The sequence below is a fragment of the Phoxinus phoxinus genome, assembly GCF_949152265.1.
Source record: "Phoxinus phoxinus genome assembly, chromosome: 20".
NCBI lineage: Eukaryota > Metazoa > Chordata > Actinopteri > Cypriniformes > Leuciscidae > Phoxinus > Phoxinus phoxinus.
In genome coordinates, this window is record NC_136895.1 from 2979700 (window position 1) to 2996411 (window position 16712).

At 41.4% G+C, this 16712-nt stretch overlaps 1 protein-coding gene across 2 annotated transcripts in view; it reads right to left on the bottom strand.

Moving 5' to 3' along the window:
- The window catches only part of ip6k1 (inositol hexakisphosphate kinase 1), a 69012-nt gene that overhangs the window by 49827 nt on the left and 2473 nt on the right, over positions 1-16712 (bottom strand). The window contains exon 2 of one of the 2 annotated variants that reach the window (XM_079593621.1): positions 5389-5581. The exons of the other annotated variant lie outside the window; for it this stretch is intronic. Within the exon in view, the coding sequence (XP_079449747.1) occupies positions 5389-5439 (51 nt within the window). The 5' untranslated portion in view covers positions 5440-5581. The remainder of the gene's footprint in view (positions 1-5388; positions 5582-16712) is intronic. 2 annotated transcript variants of the gene reach the window in all.

Sequence of the window (16712 nt, forward strand, 5' to 3'; positions counted from 1 at the left end):
GTGTCTCCTACTGTGACCGCGGCCATAGCGCCCGTAGCCGAATGAGGACCGTGTCCGAGTGAGTGGAGGGGGCGTGGCCGAGTGAGTGGAGGGGGCGTGGCCGAGTGAGTGGAGGGGGCGTGGCTTAGCCATAGGCCAATTGCAGATTTTCAAACGCATGCTTGGTGCCGCCCCTCGAGCTGGCCGCTTTTCATTAATCGACACCAGACCATTAATCTTTCACATTTAGGTCTGGATTTCCAGGCTAGTCATAAATCAGCCACTCACGAACCTTGCCGTTGTCACCCATTGTCCACTTTGTATTAGAACATCTTCTTTTCCTTTTCTTTGACTCATCCTCCTCATCTTTTTGTAGGTTGTTGGTCTCAGCTGGACTCTTTACCCCAGTAATGTGTTGCCACATTTTTAGCAAAAACCCACGAAATGGCGGACTTCGTTACAACAGTGGCAAAAAACCCTAATGAATCACTCAATTCTCATTGGTTAATGTGGCAGGTAGATGACAGTGTTACCCGCCAATTGTTAATTTCAGGCCCTGGATGTGACGTAAGGATATAGGATCAGCAGATCTTAAACATATTCTTACATTTGTAATCCCACACTAGTGTGCTCCTAAACAAAGACAAAATTCAGAAGATGTGATTCGAAATGTACGTCCCTCTCCTCCACCAACACAGATGACATCAGATTTTCCGTCCAATCACATGCTCTCTACAATTCAGTAAACTCACAAAGATTAGGCTTGTAAACATGGCTGGAAACTTCCCAAACCCGCAGTTCAACATGTCAAATTATAATTCACTCAGAATGTTTACTTTGGGTGAACTCTCTCTTTATATACTCACAACAAAACAAAACTCTTTTTTTGTTCAGTACAAGGGAACTTTCATGGTCAAGGCTCATCTGCCGAATGTGGTTTGGACAGAGACTCACAAACAACATTAATCTGCTCTTAAGACTCGCCGTGCTCGAGTGTGGGCTGTCCCGCAGTGAAGGAGATCTGCTTACATCACTGGTCTCTGCATCACTACACAAGCTCAGCTTTAGTGCCTATTTCAGGACTCTTCACTGAACGCTCATCTTCTGCTTTATTAGCCCAAACCGGACGTTTCAGGGGCTGTGCACAATTCTTTTAAATGCGCAAAACATTTCATTAATATAAAAGCACAAAGGTCAAGTATACCCTAATTAAGAGATTATTAGACCTAGACAAAACTAGTAGGCTATAAGCTGCACAACGACCGTCCCAGATTTCACCCCATCCATCTTGAGCTCATGATGATGCATTTATCTTTGTGGAAATTTAATCATTTTATTGCTTTCCATATTCAATTTTTACTATTAACTTTTAATGTGTTTGCCTGAATAAGTCTAAACAAGTCAAGCGCAATTGGTAAAGCACAGCGGTGAACACTGCTCACTGATGCAATACATCCGTTATTTTTGCTCAAATGAAAAGAGGTAAACTACTTTTGTTTGTTTGTCAGGGTTCGTAGTCGTACAGATACTGTAAAAAGAAACTCCAGGACTTTCAAGGACTTTTCAAGCCCTACTTTTTTGGTTTTCAAGGACTACAATAAGAGATTGCACTTATCAAACAATATCTTTAGGATTTTTTAAACACAAATTACAGATATATGGTATCCAAAATACAATTTATAACGTATTTAATAATATATATATTAAATACAACGTTTATAATGGCTATTATTGCTCAATAAATAATATTTCATATTATAATGTTGGCATACTTCATATCCAGGAACGGTCTGATGGGGGTTTATCAGACGGACTGCAGTGTTAACCTAGCTTGAAAAGATTGTGTTTGTATTTTTTCTGAAAAAAATCAATTTCATATATATTGTTTTTAAATAAGAAAAGCACTTTTCAAGTACCTCTTAGTAAATATGTCTGTTTATTAAGGGTTTTCCAGGACTTCAATTTCAAAAAGTCAAATTCAAGTAAACCTTGTACGAACCCTGGTTTGTTTAAAAGGGATGTTGGTAACACATTACAATAAGGTTCGTTAGTTAACATTAGTTAACTACATTAGTTAACGTTAACTAATAATGAACTGCACTTATACAGCATTTATTCATCTTTGTTAATGTTAATTTCAACATTTACTAATTCATTATTAGAATCTTGTTAACATGAGTTAATGCACTGTGAACTAACATGAACAAACAATGAACAGCTGTATTCATATTAACTAACATTAACAAAGATTAATAAATACTGTAACAAATGTATTGTTCATGTTAGTTAATACATTAAATAATGTTTAATAAATGAACCTTATTGTAAAGTGTTACCGGGATGTTTGTAGAGCTTTATAGACACCAGACACACACTATACACCTTTTTAGCAACACACAGCAGTGGAGATTTGATGCTGTACAGACTCAATCCCCTATATGCCAAGCACTGCTCACACACACCTGTGAGCTGGTACAGTGGCCCCAGACCTGACCAAGTCTACACGACTGCACTGAGTCAGGAAATATTCAGCACACACTTTGGTGATGCTGGTTACCTGATTCGCATCCAGTAGTGAATTGGGAACTAAAACAGAGAGCGCCTGCAAACAAAAGCGCAAGTGAAGAGATATTTCCTTTATTTAGTTAAATAAAATTCACACACAAGTAATGTAATATTGAGAAATATTATCGATTTGACTGCACTGACATCATACGAGGATAAAAGAACCCAAACTGAGGTGAGCTATGACACGTCTCCTATAGACGAATCCGACGAGCGTTCTGTGTAGGCTGCCATCTTGTGGCGACGCCATTACTGAGCTGTTACCGGTATGTAAACAAACCTCCGTGATAACGCACCCTCGATGACAGCTACAGCCAGGCAGAATGACTTGTTGGGTTGATGATGTTAGACAGTGGCCTCCAGTCACAGATGAAGGTACAAACGATCTTACAGATTATTTATGAAAATAGTTTGGCAATAACTATGTTATCTAGGCTAACGTTAGCTAACGAAACTATAAAAAGATCTGTCCATTTGGCAATAATAAATAAATGAATGACATCAAATAAACGAATTCCTGTTTTTCATTTGTGTCCATTATTTATCTCATTTTCACATTGCAAAAGGCAAGGGTAAGGTACAGCTAGAAAGTATACATAATATCGACAAATTAGTGTTTTTAAACATGGAAAGAGGTCAATATAACAGCAGAACAGTGTCACATTACGTTACATTTAGCTCAGGAAAGCCATTTAATGACCATAGCATGTTAATTGAATAGAAAAAAATAGCTAGAGAGGAGATTTTGCTGAGCACTATATTACATATTTATTATATTTTATGTAACTCACAACGTTTACTCTTCCAAATTGAAATTTTACCGCCGCCATTGAAACAATTGATAACGGAACATGTTTTCCCACTCGACATTATAAAAGTTACACGTTAGTGACAGTCGTAAATCACGGGCTGTTTATTCCAGTGGACGCAAGTTGCAACTAAACCAATAGGAGGCAATGGCGCAACGCTACCCAGCAACAGCTCAGTTATGGCGCCCGCTTACTTCCGGTAGTTTCGCCGGATTCGTCTATAGACCCCTTTAGCGCCGACGTCACAGTTACGCCACAGTTAGCCTACGTCACGCCGCTAGCTGGAGGCAAAACAGAGAAAACTGGAGGCGGCCAATACAAACCAGCACAGATTCGCCTACATAATAAGGAGTTTAAATTACTATTATTATTATTAAATGTCATCTTGTTGTGTTGTTGGGTTCTAGAATCTACGGAGTACAGGCTCCAATTTTACATTTTATCGCATAATGTTTTCTAAATGATTGTGATTATTTGTGAATCATCTATGATTGTTTTGATTGATTGTGACTTGACTTTTTGAAGAAACTGGTAAGAAAGCGTAATCAATACATAGTTAAAAACTGAATATGCTGTATCTGGAATCTTTATTTCTAGAAAATATTCTCATGATTAAGATGGCACTGTAATGTCACTCTTTACATCGTCGTCTTCTTGGCGCTGGATACGCAGAACCCCGGGTCGCACCACACAAGTCTTGTACGTGAGCATCAGCACATAGTTATTGGCATCTACATATTTATACACTCAGTTTCTCTAACGCTCAGTTTCTCTATCGGGTCGGTGTAGAAGTCAGGCACCTGAGGCGGCGCTAACGTTACTCCTGTCAGATCGTCCATCATTGAGGGAGCGTGTACGGGTCGGCCAATCCGGTTCCGTCCGTTAAAATTAACTTTTGCAAATAACAATCGCGGTCCTGGACAGTGAGTGAGCTTGCACATTAAGATCAAATCTGATTTTCTCCAGTCATTGTAAAAAAACAAGCTAACAAAACTGGCAAACTAGTGTTAGTGAAGCGGCCAGAGGGATCGCTCCGCCTCCACCTAAGCTCCGCCCACAGAAAACATCACCATGTTTACTAACTGAGAAGGAGTCTATAGCGCTGCTACAACATTAACACAATTATTTACATTTATTACCGTGAAGCTGCTTTAACTGGTATTGTATAAAGCGCTATACTTGACATGATGTTTCTTGTGCCTTTTTCACCAGTGGCAAGTAATGTTGCTTAGTTGGGGACATTTAATATTCAACAATATTATAGATCTGCCTTAAAGGTGGACGATGATGAAATTGTTTTTTGTATTATTTTCATGTTATCACTGTGAAGCTGCTTTGATACAATCTGTATTGTAAAAAGCGCTATATAAATAAAGGTGACTTGACTTGACTAATGTTTTTACTAAAAGTTTTTTAAGTTTTGAACTAAAAATAAAACTAAACATTTAGACCTGCAATCTTGTATCTAGCACATTAGCTGCAAAGTCCATGTGATATTAATATTATTATTAGATCAAAAGATGTGAGCATTATTAACAAGTCATGTCTGCTCATCTGTGAGTTGTGTTATATTGTTGTTACTTTGTTTTTAGGGCCGGTTCACACGCGTGCTTGTCCATCCCATGCGCTACCGTTGTTGAATTGGGTTTTCCACTGTAAACTAGCGCACTAACAGACGCGTTTGACCGCTGCGCTTCGGTCTCTTGCACATCTCATGCATGATGCAGGCTTTCTAAAACACATGTTAAAATAAGTTCAACTTTTAAGAAAGTGTCTTTAGACCTTTAGACCTGCGGCTCGCATTTTTAAATGGCTTTTATGAGGGCATTTCTTTACATGAATTATACATCTTCAGTACCACCAGCACCACCAAATGGGTTTCCAGACAAGTTCCCTGAACACAGCCCTGACTGCCAACGAACAGCATTAGTTAATGTAGTAGATCCTCAACTCCACACATCACATCTGATCAGCAACACTAGACGATCTCGGTGAGTACTGATAACAGCCATTGTTCACTGTAGCTTCTACTCACTGAATATGGGACTAGATCCGGCAGAAAGACTGAGGATGCAGTTGTGTCCATCTAGGATCTGAGTCCAGTTTCACCCCGGCATGCATCTTCCTGCACGCGTGCATGTGTGTTAGATCCGGACAGACACGCGTATTACAGAACATCTCATTCCCAAACACACAGCGTCTGGAAAGAAGACATCTCAAGGTCGGATCTGTTGTGACACAATAGTGGGAGTGGTTGAGGATGAGGACGCTCAATGGGACAGAATGAAAGTGTGGGACAGACACAAGGAAGGACAGGTGACCCTCCTAATCTTCTTTGAATGGACACCTGGGTGTTTGCCGGCAGGGCTGGGTAGATTAGCCGTACACCGACTGCATGCCATTATACGGTTAATTTTAGCCCTGGACATGACTGGATTACAAGGACAAAGTATGAATCAGGGTTGCCATCAAAGGCTGGGAAGATTATTATGGAGCTAAAGGAGGCCTGAGGGATCAGATCCACTCAAGCTGTTTTTCTAGCGTTCACACCACAGCTCTGTTTGGGAAATATGATGCCAAATTAACATGCAAAGACCTGGTGTTTAATGTGAAGGATCACTGAATAGGCCAAAGTGTGTAAGTTACAACTTAGCCTAGTTTTGATGTAAAGGAGCACAAAGTTACAGCGGACGCACTACTAAATGCGCTGCACCATTAAACTTAGTTGAAACATAACTCTATGTATTATAAATAGGACTGTCAAACGATTAAAATATGTAATCACATTCATGTCATAGTTAACTCGCGATAATCACACATTTTTATCTATTCTAAATGTCTCTTGATTTCTTTTTGTCCCATTATTTTTTCTCATTTTAATGCTCTTATCAACATGGAAAAGTGGATCGGCTTGCTCTTTTTATTGAAAAACAGCATTGGCATATACTGTGTTTAATTTCACACTAACATTCTCACTTGGAGCAAATAATCTCTCACACAATGTAACACTGTCCATCAATAAAAGGGTGAAAGATATACTGACGAGGTGACGTTACTGATGTTGACGAGTGGGCGTAGAAACGCATCAGCAGTGTGCGTGCTTGATCATCAAGTGGTGTTCAGACTGGACGTGCCGCGATGATAGCTCAGTTCACAACGACACAACACACAGATCACTTTGGTCCTGTCAATAGAACCATTTGGCAACTTTTTATACTTTTACCACTTTCCATTCAGAATCTTATTGGCATCCATTTCGGCGTCTCGCGCTCATCATTCATCCACTCAAAGCGTAACGTTAAAGGGGGTCGCACACCGGACGAGAAGCACAGCGCAGCATCGCGTAATTAAAATTCGAACACATTATTCTCTATGAGTGTACACACACTGGCAGCGCCAATTCGGCATTTTTATTGCTGGCCATAAACTGAGAAAGTGCGCATCTGATGTGCGATACGAGCAGTGATGTGCGCTGCGCTTCTCGTCCACTCTTTGGCGGTTCGCATCGCAAGCCCAAACAAGTGTGTGCGGCGTGCCTGTTGTTTTGTGTCTGGTCTAGCTAGATCCGGTGTGGTGTTGTAGTTTTAATAACGTTACTAGTTGTTGCAAAAGTATGTGAAAAAAAACTACAAAGTTTGCTATGCGTTAATCTCGCGATAAAAAAAATTACGCTGTTAAAATGGGTTTAACTGACAGCCCTAATTATCAACCAAAATATTACGGAAGTCCAGCAGGGCCTGACACTGGACCAGCAGTAGAGATGCACCATATATCAGCCACCATATCAGTACCAGCCGATATATGTTGTAATATTAAGTTTATGTTGTATATAAATATGATTAATCTCAGTAGGATGCGTTGCGGATATCATAAGGTTATTGCAGCACACCAGGGGTCGGTCGCTCCTTCTAGGCGTAGCGACTAAACCTTACACTTTATCAAAGGTAGTGTAAACTGAAAAGTCTTGACTTGATTAGTTTTATGTCTGTGTATTTATTTTGAAGTAATGTAGACATGAACTGCAGTGTTTATGGTTAAAGTGTGCAACGTATTCAGATTTCAGAAGAAGAATTTGCCATTTGCAAAAGGCTTATTTGAAGGCCAATAAATACTATTTACATGCTTAGGATGTTTGTGTTGTAAGAATGTAAAGAGTTGAGTTATAAAAACGCTTGTAACGTTCACGAACTGAAATCAGATGGCTTCACTTCATATGATGTCATGAGCAGCTCAGTTCTTTATTATTAGCAGAGTTTGCAACCATTGTGACTGGCAGCTTAAATATACCAGCGGAGGAACGTGTCCGCCGGACGCCGGGCATCACCCAGGCTGGCCGTACAGCGCCTGCTGCTAGTTTCAGTGTGTGCGACAGGTGTACATTTTAATCAGAAGGCGGAGGGAGTGTAGAGCAACTTCTCCATCCGGCCCGGGGAGCACTTCCCAAAACCCCCGAGCCACCGCTGCCAATGCTCTCTGTAATCTAGCTGAACTTATGATCGTTTTGAGGAATGCAGTCGGTATGGGAATCTCTAGTACCTCTTAAGAAGGCTTTTCTATGAGTGTGTGTGAAAATAGCCCTACGTGTCCTTGGCATGTCGCTATCTTAAGGCCACATTACACAGGATGCAGGTTAGGAGTGTTTTGTTAAGAATTTTAGGGTGTATGTGCCACATATGCATTTATATATTTAATTTGTATTATTATACAAAGTAAATGCCTTGCAAAGTTTTCCGCCAAAGCACCGCTCTTGTTAAAACCTCAAGCTTTTAATTTCGGTGGAAAAGCGCACGTGATGTGGAGCGACTGAGACACTATCACATATAAAAAGAGGTTTAAATCCACTTTAAAGTTGAGGTAAAAGTCAATGCAAAGACTGGAGGGCTGGAGCGCACCAGATTGATGCATTAACAAGGTCCATCCCCAATAGTCTGACTAAATCCTGTGGGAAACACTCTTAACCTACATTAGTTGTGGAGTGTACAAAGCAGTATGTGAGTTACTCAGCTCTAAAGAAGACTTTTTGTACCTGGTGGTACATTTAAATTAGGGCTGTCAAAAATAATGCATTTATTTCATGTAACATGTTTACAAATCGTGTTTCAAGCTCCGTCTGTCTGCCTGTTTTTGATTCTGTCTGTAATGTGCTTGTCTTAATAAATAAGACCAGGTGTAAGTGCAGAAATTAGTGTATACTATACTGACATTGGCTAACATGAGAAAATCGATACCAAATGTCGTTGTAAATGTCTGTTAGTGTGTTCAGTTCAGTCTTGGATGTTTCAGTCCCCAGCATTAACACATTTTAAGACTGAACTGAACACAAGTTTACACTGTTTCCAATGACTGGAGCTGAACAACATTACTGAGTCCAGTAATATTAAAGTCACTGTCCATTATAACACCCATGTTTTCAACACTGTTCACAGAACTAATAGCACTGAAAAGAACATAAGGCGTATGCGAGTTGTTTGAAATAATGGGCCCTAATATTGTAACGCTCTGAAATGCAAGAATCAAGCGCGAAACGCAAGTTTCTAAATCTAAAATGTGTGTGTCTAGACGCTTCATTACTCATAGGTGTGGTTTGGGCGTAACGTGAAATAAACCAATCAGAGCGTCCTCTCACATTCCCTTTAAGAGCCGGCGCGCTTGTTCCACGGCGGATTGCTATTATAACGGCGGATTGCTATTATAACGGCGGATTGCTATTATAACGGCGGGCTTGCCGGCGCACGCCAGGAGCGGTTCACAGCCGAGGAGACCGACGTTCTCGTCAGGGCCGTAAAACACAGAGAAGTGACATTGTATGAGGATGATGGGAGAAACACACACATTAGCTTCGGTTAAACAGGCGGATAATAATTTGGGTAAATGTGTCGCTAGATTTATGCCTATTTTTTCACATCTTCACGGACACAACAATGATTTCCCTCGTGTGTATGTTTCCTTGTAATAATGTATGATTTGCAAAAATGAAAACTGCTGTGTCTGTTTAGATTAGAGAATCAAAGTGTGTGTGTTGTTCACACGCTACATAATGGCCAAGCATGCGCCCTTAAAATAGCATCTGACTAACGCGCGGCGCCGCTGTCTTTAGACTGGGTTTCTCCTGGTCAGTGGCGGAGTTGTTTTCTGAAACTGCAGAATATCACCAGGGACCGTTTGCGCCGGAAGGGAACACGCTCCTCTTTTCGCTGAACCGCCCCCGCGAGCGCAAGTTCATTCCCTAATTTACCGACGTGCGTCTGTGGAGGGAAGAGTCCGCTGTGCGCGGGTGCAGAATAGGAATGATACATGCGTCGGTGTACAAAGTCAATTGCGCTGGGTGCAAGATAGGGGCCAATATCTGAGAAGTACTCAGACTTTTCAGTTTTGACAGTCTTTTGATATTTGAGCAAGCTTTCTTTCAAAAAGCTTTTCATGTCAAAAGATACCTGTAGCCTCTCTTTCCCACTGGCGTTCAGCTCTCCTACACTCACGTCTTATAGCACGAGTGCTGCCATTCAACTTCACCGCAAATAATCCTAAGAGGACAACAGAATGTTATGGCAGGCAGAATTAAATAATGGAGTTAACTCCTCAGACAAGACGAGGAAACTGAATAATCCTCATCAACACTATTAAAAGCCTCAGAAAACAGTTCAACAGGTGAAGGGCTAAAGTCACGACAATGACGAGCGGGACACTTGGTTTCGGATTACAAGAAAGATCAACTTAATAATACAGGCATGTGGGTAGCATCAAATACTTCAATAGTACAGGTATTCCCCATAATAAAACCAGATCTAGTGTGTGTCCATGCTCATGTGTAGGGCTATAAACTGCACCAAGTTAAAAGGCTCAGATCTAAAGAATCTTTAACCAATGGCTTAGAGGGACATTCAGTTCACCAACTTGAAGAAAACTAGCCTTCTTCAATTGGGCAACTCTGCAAAAGCGGCTGCAGGCCAGAGGCAGCGATCACTGAAACCCTGATGTGATGACCTGTGTACGAGTGCCTGCAGACACACACACAGTCCAGATGGCTCTGGAGCCCAGCCATAAAACACAATTAAGCAGAGAGAATGCAAGTCTTGAATATCTGAGTCTGATGCAGAAGCAGTGGCCGTTTGATTTCAGGGGCGCGACGGATTAAGCAGATAATCAAACATCACGGTCATGGAAAATATGACACTGTGTAATGCGCTGGCTTCCAACATCTATACACGGGTCAACACACACATGTTCAGCCCGAAGGTTGTGAAGCGGTTATTGAGATTCTCCAGCCCAATATTACACTTCAAATATCAGTGTGTTGTGTTGTCATTCTGTCATCATTGACTCGCCGCATGTGGGTCCGAAACTGCACTGATTTCTTTCTTTAGTGGAACATAAAAGGAGACGAGAAATGTCTCCAAAGTATCTTCTTTTGTTTTCCACAGAAGAAAGAAAGTCATACAGGTTTAGAAGCACATTAGGTCCAGTAGATGATGACAGAATGACCATTCCTTTAAAGGGGTGGTTGATTATGATTTCACTTTTCTATCTGTGGTTAGTGTGTAATGTTGCTGTTTGATCATAAACAACATCTGCAAAGTTACAACGCTCAAAGTTCAAAGCAAAGGGAGACATTTGCTTTTAAAGAAATCGCTTTTAAAGGACTAGGCCTACAACAAACGGCTGGTAGGAACTACACGAGCTTCCTCCCGGTTAGTGACATCACTAGGGCTGTAATCTCCCAGTCGATTAGTCGATTGTTGGTTGATACGTTCTGGCTCGACCAAAATTCTGATTGGTCGATTTTTTGGCGCGTTCATTTCATCAGTTTTCCCGCGTTCGTTTCATCAGTTTTGCCGAAAACAATTGTCTAAATTATGTTGCATATTCCTCAAAAGTTCTTGTGATGATATCACTAGTTGACAACAGTACTATTTTCGGAAATCATAGGCGATGATATTGCGCAGGTGCACGTGATGCAACGCTGTCAGAGCCGACAGACTCGTGTGTCAGACTCATTTCAGTGCAAAATAATTAGGTCAAAAACGATTTCATATACTGCAAATAGCCTACTATGTTTTTTTATAATTCATTTAGGCGGACAACAAGGCTACCAAGTACTGCGCACAGTGCGCAGCTAATTAATTTAACTTTTTTTTTCCTAACGTCATTTTTAGTCGATTTTTTGTCGAAAATTTCAGGACTTCAGTCGACCAAGATTTCCTTTGGTTGATTACAGCCCTAGACATCACCAACCCTAAAATTTACATAAACCCCACCCCCTGAACACGATTTATAGATTATCATGACAGAATATGCTAATCAATAACTAGAAGATAACTACACATAATCTACATAAATTCATCAACTAACCATTCAGAAATGTCCTGTTCTTCTACATGTTGTCACTTCTTCTTGAGTCTCTTCATCATTGTCTGACTCCGGTTTGAACATAAAAGGCTAAACGTTTTTGAAATTTCCACTGTATGTGTGTGTGTGTGTGTGTGTGTGTGTGTGAGTGCAAGCTATTGAAGCTCCGCCCCCTGTGCCGGGAGCAGCGGCTCATTTGCATTTAAAGGGACAGACACAAAACGGTGTGTTTTTGCTCACCCTCAAAAAGTCACAATTTTAACATGCTATATAAAAATATCTGTGGAGTATTTTGAGCTAAAACTTCACACACACACTCTGGGGACATCAGAGACTTATTTTACATCTTGTGAAAAGGGCATGAATGAGGACCTCCACACACACCTCACCAACGGCCCGCTCATGCAGGTGTGAGCTCTACAACACCAGGCGGAAGTGTTGAGGACCTCCACACACACCTCACCAACGGCCCGCTCATGCAGGTGTGAGCTCTACAACACCAGGCGGAAGTGTTGAGGACCTCCACACACACCTCACCAACGGCCCGCTCATGCAGGTGTGAGCTCTACAACACCAGGCGGAAGTGTTGAGGACCTCCACACACACCTCACCAACGGCCCGCTCATGCAGGTGTGAGCTCTACAACACCAGGCGGAAGTGTTGAGGACCTCCACAAGTGTTGAGCAGCTCCTTCCTACCTCACCCCACACTAATACATCACTCTCCAAAGCCTTCACTCTCTCGGCTCCTCTCCGGTGAATGAGCCACCAAGCGGCACCAAAACTGCTGAGAACATCACATCTGTCAAGAGCACCTCCTCCACAAGCACTTAATGACCACACACACACACACACACACACGTTGGTGCAACTACATTATGAGGACTCTCCATAGGCGTAATGGTTTTTATACTGTACAAACTATTCACTGCCCCTATCCCTAAACCTGCACATCACACACACACACTGTATCCCTAAACCTGCACATCACACACACACACTGTATCCCTAAACCTGCACATCACACACACACACTCACTCACACTCACACACACACACACACACACCTGCATTTCTTCTCCTCTCTTGCTGGTTTTCTGATCTAGTTGTCTAAAGATTGTTTAACACAGCACTAAACCTGCCCATCACACACACACACACTCTGTATCTCTAAACCTGCACATCACACACACTCTCACAAAATTAATGGAATGCATAGCTGATATAAAAAATTGGATGACTAGTAATTTCCTACTACTAAATTCTGAAAAAACAGATTCTAATTATTGGACAAAAAACTTCCACACGTAATAACCTAGAGTACTGTCTAACACTTGATGGCTGCTCTGTTAAGTCTTCGTCGTCGGTTAGGAACCTGGGTGTGCTCTTTGATACCAATCTTTCATTTGAAAGTCACGTGTCTAGTATCTGTAAAACCGCATTTTTCCATCTTAAAAATATATCTAAATTACGTCATATGCTCTCAATGAATAATGCAGAACAATTAGTTCATGCGTTTATGACCTCAAGGCTAGATTATTGTGATGCTCTACTGGGTGGTTGCCCTGCACGCTTAATAAACAAACTACAACTAGTTCAAAACGCAGCAGCTCGAGTTCTTACCAGAACCAGGAAGTATGACCATATTAGCCCCGTTCTGTCAACACTGCATTGGCTGCCTATTAAACATCGTATACATTTAAAATATTGCTGATCACTTACAAAGCACTAAATGGTTTAGCTCCGCAGTACTTGAGCGAGCTCTTAACGCATTATAGTCCTTCACGTCTACTGCGATCTCAAAACTCCGGCCAGTTAATAATACCTAGAATATCAAAATCGACTGCTGGCGGTAGATCCTTTTCCTATTTAGCACCAAAATTGTCCGGGAAGCAGACACACTCTGTCAGTTCAAATCTAGACTAAAAACACATCTCTTCGGCCTAGCATACACAACACATTATAGACTTATATAATTCAATGTTAGGCTGCATAGTTTAGAACAGCCGGGACCGGGAACACTTCCCGTAAATCCTGATGTACTTGGTACATCATAAGAAGGATGGTGTCTACGCTAATATTAGTCTCTCTGTCTATCCCGAGGTTTACCGCTGTCCACCGGAACCAGGCCGTATCCAGATCTGATGAAGGACCAGCGCCAGGACACGACGACGCCGCTGACCTGAAGTGTCAACCAGTCTCTCCTCCTCTCCACTCCGACTTCAACCAACCGGAACTGGACAAATACTCTGATTCATTCTGAACTTCATACACTGTTCACTCATTGGCCAGAGGAGAACTGGCCCCCGACTGAGCCTGGGTTCTCCCAAGGTTTTTTTCTCCATCCTTGCCGCTGTTGCCTTACCTTCTGGCTTGCTTAGTTGGGGACATTTAATATTCAACAATATTATAGATCTGCCTTAAAGGTGGACGATGATGAAATTGTTTTTTGTATTATTTTCATGTTATCACTGTGAAGCTGCTTTGATACAATCTGTATTGTAAAAAGCGCTATATAAATAAAGGTGACTTGACTTGACTTGACACACACACACACACACACACCCTATCCCTAAACCTGCCCATCACACACACACACACACACGCACGCACACGCACGCACACACACACACACACACACACACACACACACACACACACCTGCATTTCTTCTCCTCTCTTGCTGGTTTTCTGATCTAGTTGTCTAAAGATTGTTTAACACAGCACTGTAAACCCTAGCGCTCAAAATAATTCATTGGTTTGAGTTGGACAAACTTAAATTACACTAATTAGTTCAGTCAAATTAACTTTTATGAGTATTTAGCACTTTCTTTTTCTTTCAAGTTCACAGAACTGATATATTTTAAGTAAGCTGAACTGTTTCATTGTTTTGAGTTTTATGAAATTATTTATTTTAATTTAGACAAACTTAAGTTTCACTGAAACGGCTGGGACGTCTATTTCCCAGCATGCTTTGCCGATGGCACTCAAAAGGAAGAGTAAATGCTAAAATTAAGTGTAATATAATGTTTTTTTTTTGTGCCAGATTAATGTTAAGTGGGAGGAGATTTAGTAGTGATTAATGTTGTGTTAGGCTAATTGAGAAGAATTGCTGCTAATGTTTAGCCTAGAAATCTAGACGCATTTTTTTAAAATATTATTTTCACTGTGAAGCAGCTTTGATACAATCTGTATTGTAGAAAGCGCTATATAAATAAAGGTGACTTGACGCACCCTAGCGGCAGCCAGGGCAGTCTAGCAACTCTCCATAGACCTTCAAGCTGCAAAAACCTAAATTGGGTCAGGCCAATCACGTCGTGTATAGAGTAGGCGGGGGCGGGCTTAGCATATGACGACAGAGTTGCGACGGCTGCCACTTGAAAACAAAGAATGGCGGCTGCGGATGGAGAACAGCGGTCTTTCCAATCGGCTTTGGCCGCAACTCTGGAGGACTTGGAGTTAAGTTTTTCTTTAAGAAAAGAGCAAAGAACAGCACTTAGTCATTCTTAAAAAGGAAGAAGTGTTCGGAGTTTTGCTGGACCGGATCTTTGCCGCTCTGACTACGTCACCTTCTTCATTGCTCTGGTTGGTTGTAGCGCTATCCTATTGCGTGCAGAGGGATTTTGAGAGACAACCGTTTATCCCGCCCCTCGGATTAAAGGGTTAGTTCGCCCATTTAAGACATGAGGTTGTATGCAATCATTACCAGCACTATAGTGCATACACACGGACCCACTCTGTGGTCACCTCCCTGGTCAGAGTTCTGGCCGCTGGAAGTTTTTCAAGAAAGTAGTCCTGGTTAGTTTCCGGGGCCACAAAACTGTGCGTTTTTACGTGAAAAAATTATTTGCGTTTCAAAGCTTGATTAATTTACATCACAAAAAACACGCCGTACAAAATTCATTCCTCAGTTTTAATCGGCACTATTTTCTTTCCATTTCTATCAATCCGCGCTGCTGTCAACGTCTACAGTGCGCACGCTCAGATCAGCTGTTCCGTAGTGTTTACACAATCGAATGACAACGACGCAAAAAGTAGAAAATTAACAATGGTGCGAACTTGTAAATTCCCAGGTTGTGACCACAAGAATGTGCCGGGATCCCCGTTCAGATTCCATCGGTTTCCTGTTTCGGATATAGCTATGAGCTTTGGCTGGCTGCCATCGGCTACTCTGCGGGAGCTAAAATATCCAGAATCAAGGATTTTCGTGTGTGCAGTGCTCACTTCAGCGAAGACGATTACATCCCCAACCAAGGAGGAAAAAGAAAAAAACTAATTTTAAAGAGTTTTGCTGTACCAGTAACACGGATAAGCTCTATTTACTAACTTTATGATCCCGTCTAAACTGTACGGCAAACAAGCTGATGTTTAGACTCCAGTGGAAATCCCTTTGGCGTTGTGCTAAAATTACTTTCATCATCAGAAGTTTCGTAGTCAGACATGTTGTCAGCGAGTCGCGCTATCAACAGCTGATCGGAACGTGTTACCATTTAGGAGAGTTACCATCATGGCGACGAGTGGTGCATGAGCTTGATTTGATTATATTGATGCGCTCATACAGCAAGTGCTTCTGTAGAACATACTATTGCTAATATGATAACAAATTAGGCTAGTATGTTAGCGGATTAGCTTGTTAAAGCTAACTAAGTTTAAAAGTGTTCACACTGAGATTACATGAAAGTTTTAAGTTAATTGTATGAATTACATTTATTATTGTTCTTAACTTGAAATGTTTAAGTACAAAATAAAAATCTGCTAGTTCTGCTTACTTAAACTTTGAATTTCAGAACTTAAAAAATTTGAGGCAATTGATTGGCTTACATATTTTGGGTTCTGCCAACAGTATTTGATAGTAGGGGCTGAGGTGGGTCAGAGCAAGCTTAATGTACCGGTAGTCTGGCTTTTATCCTATCCGGCCCTGCGCCTTTACACCGACATTTGAGCGGACACAGACCAGCCTTAAATCGGCTGTGTAATAAACCTGGCATTGTGCACTACAGCGATGGATGACTCC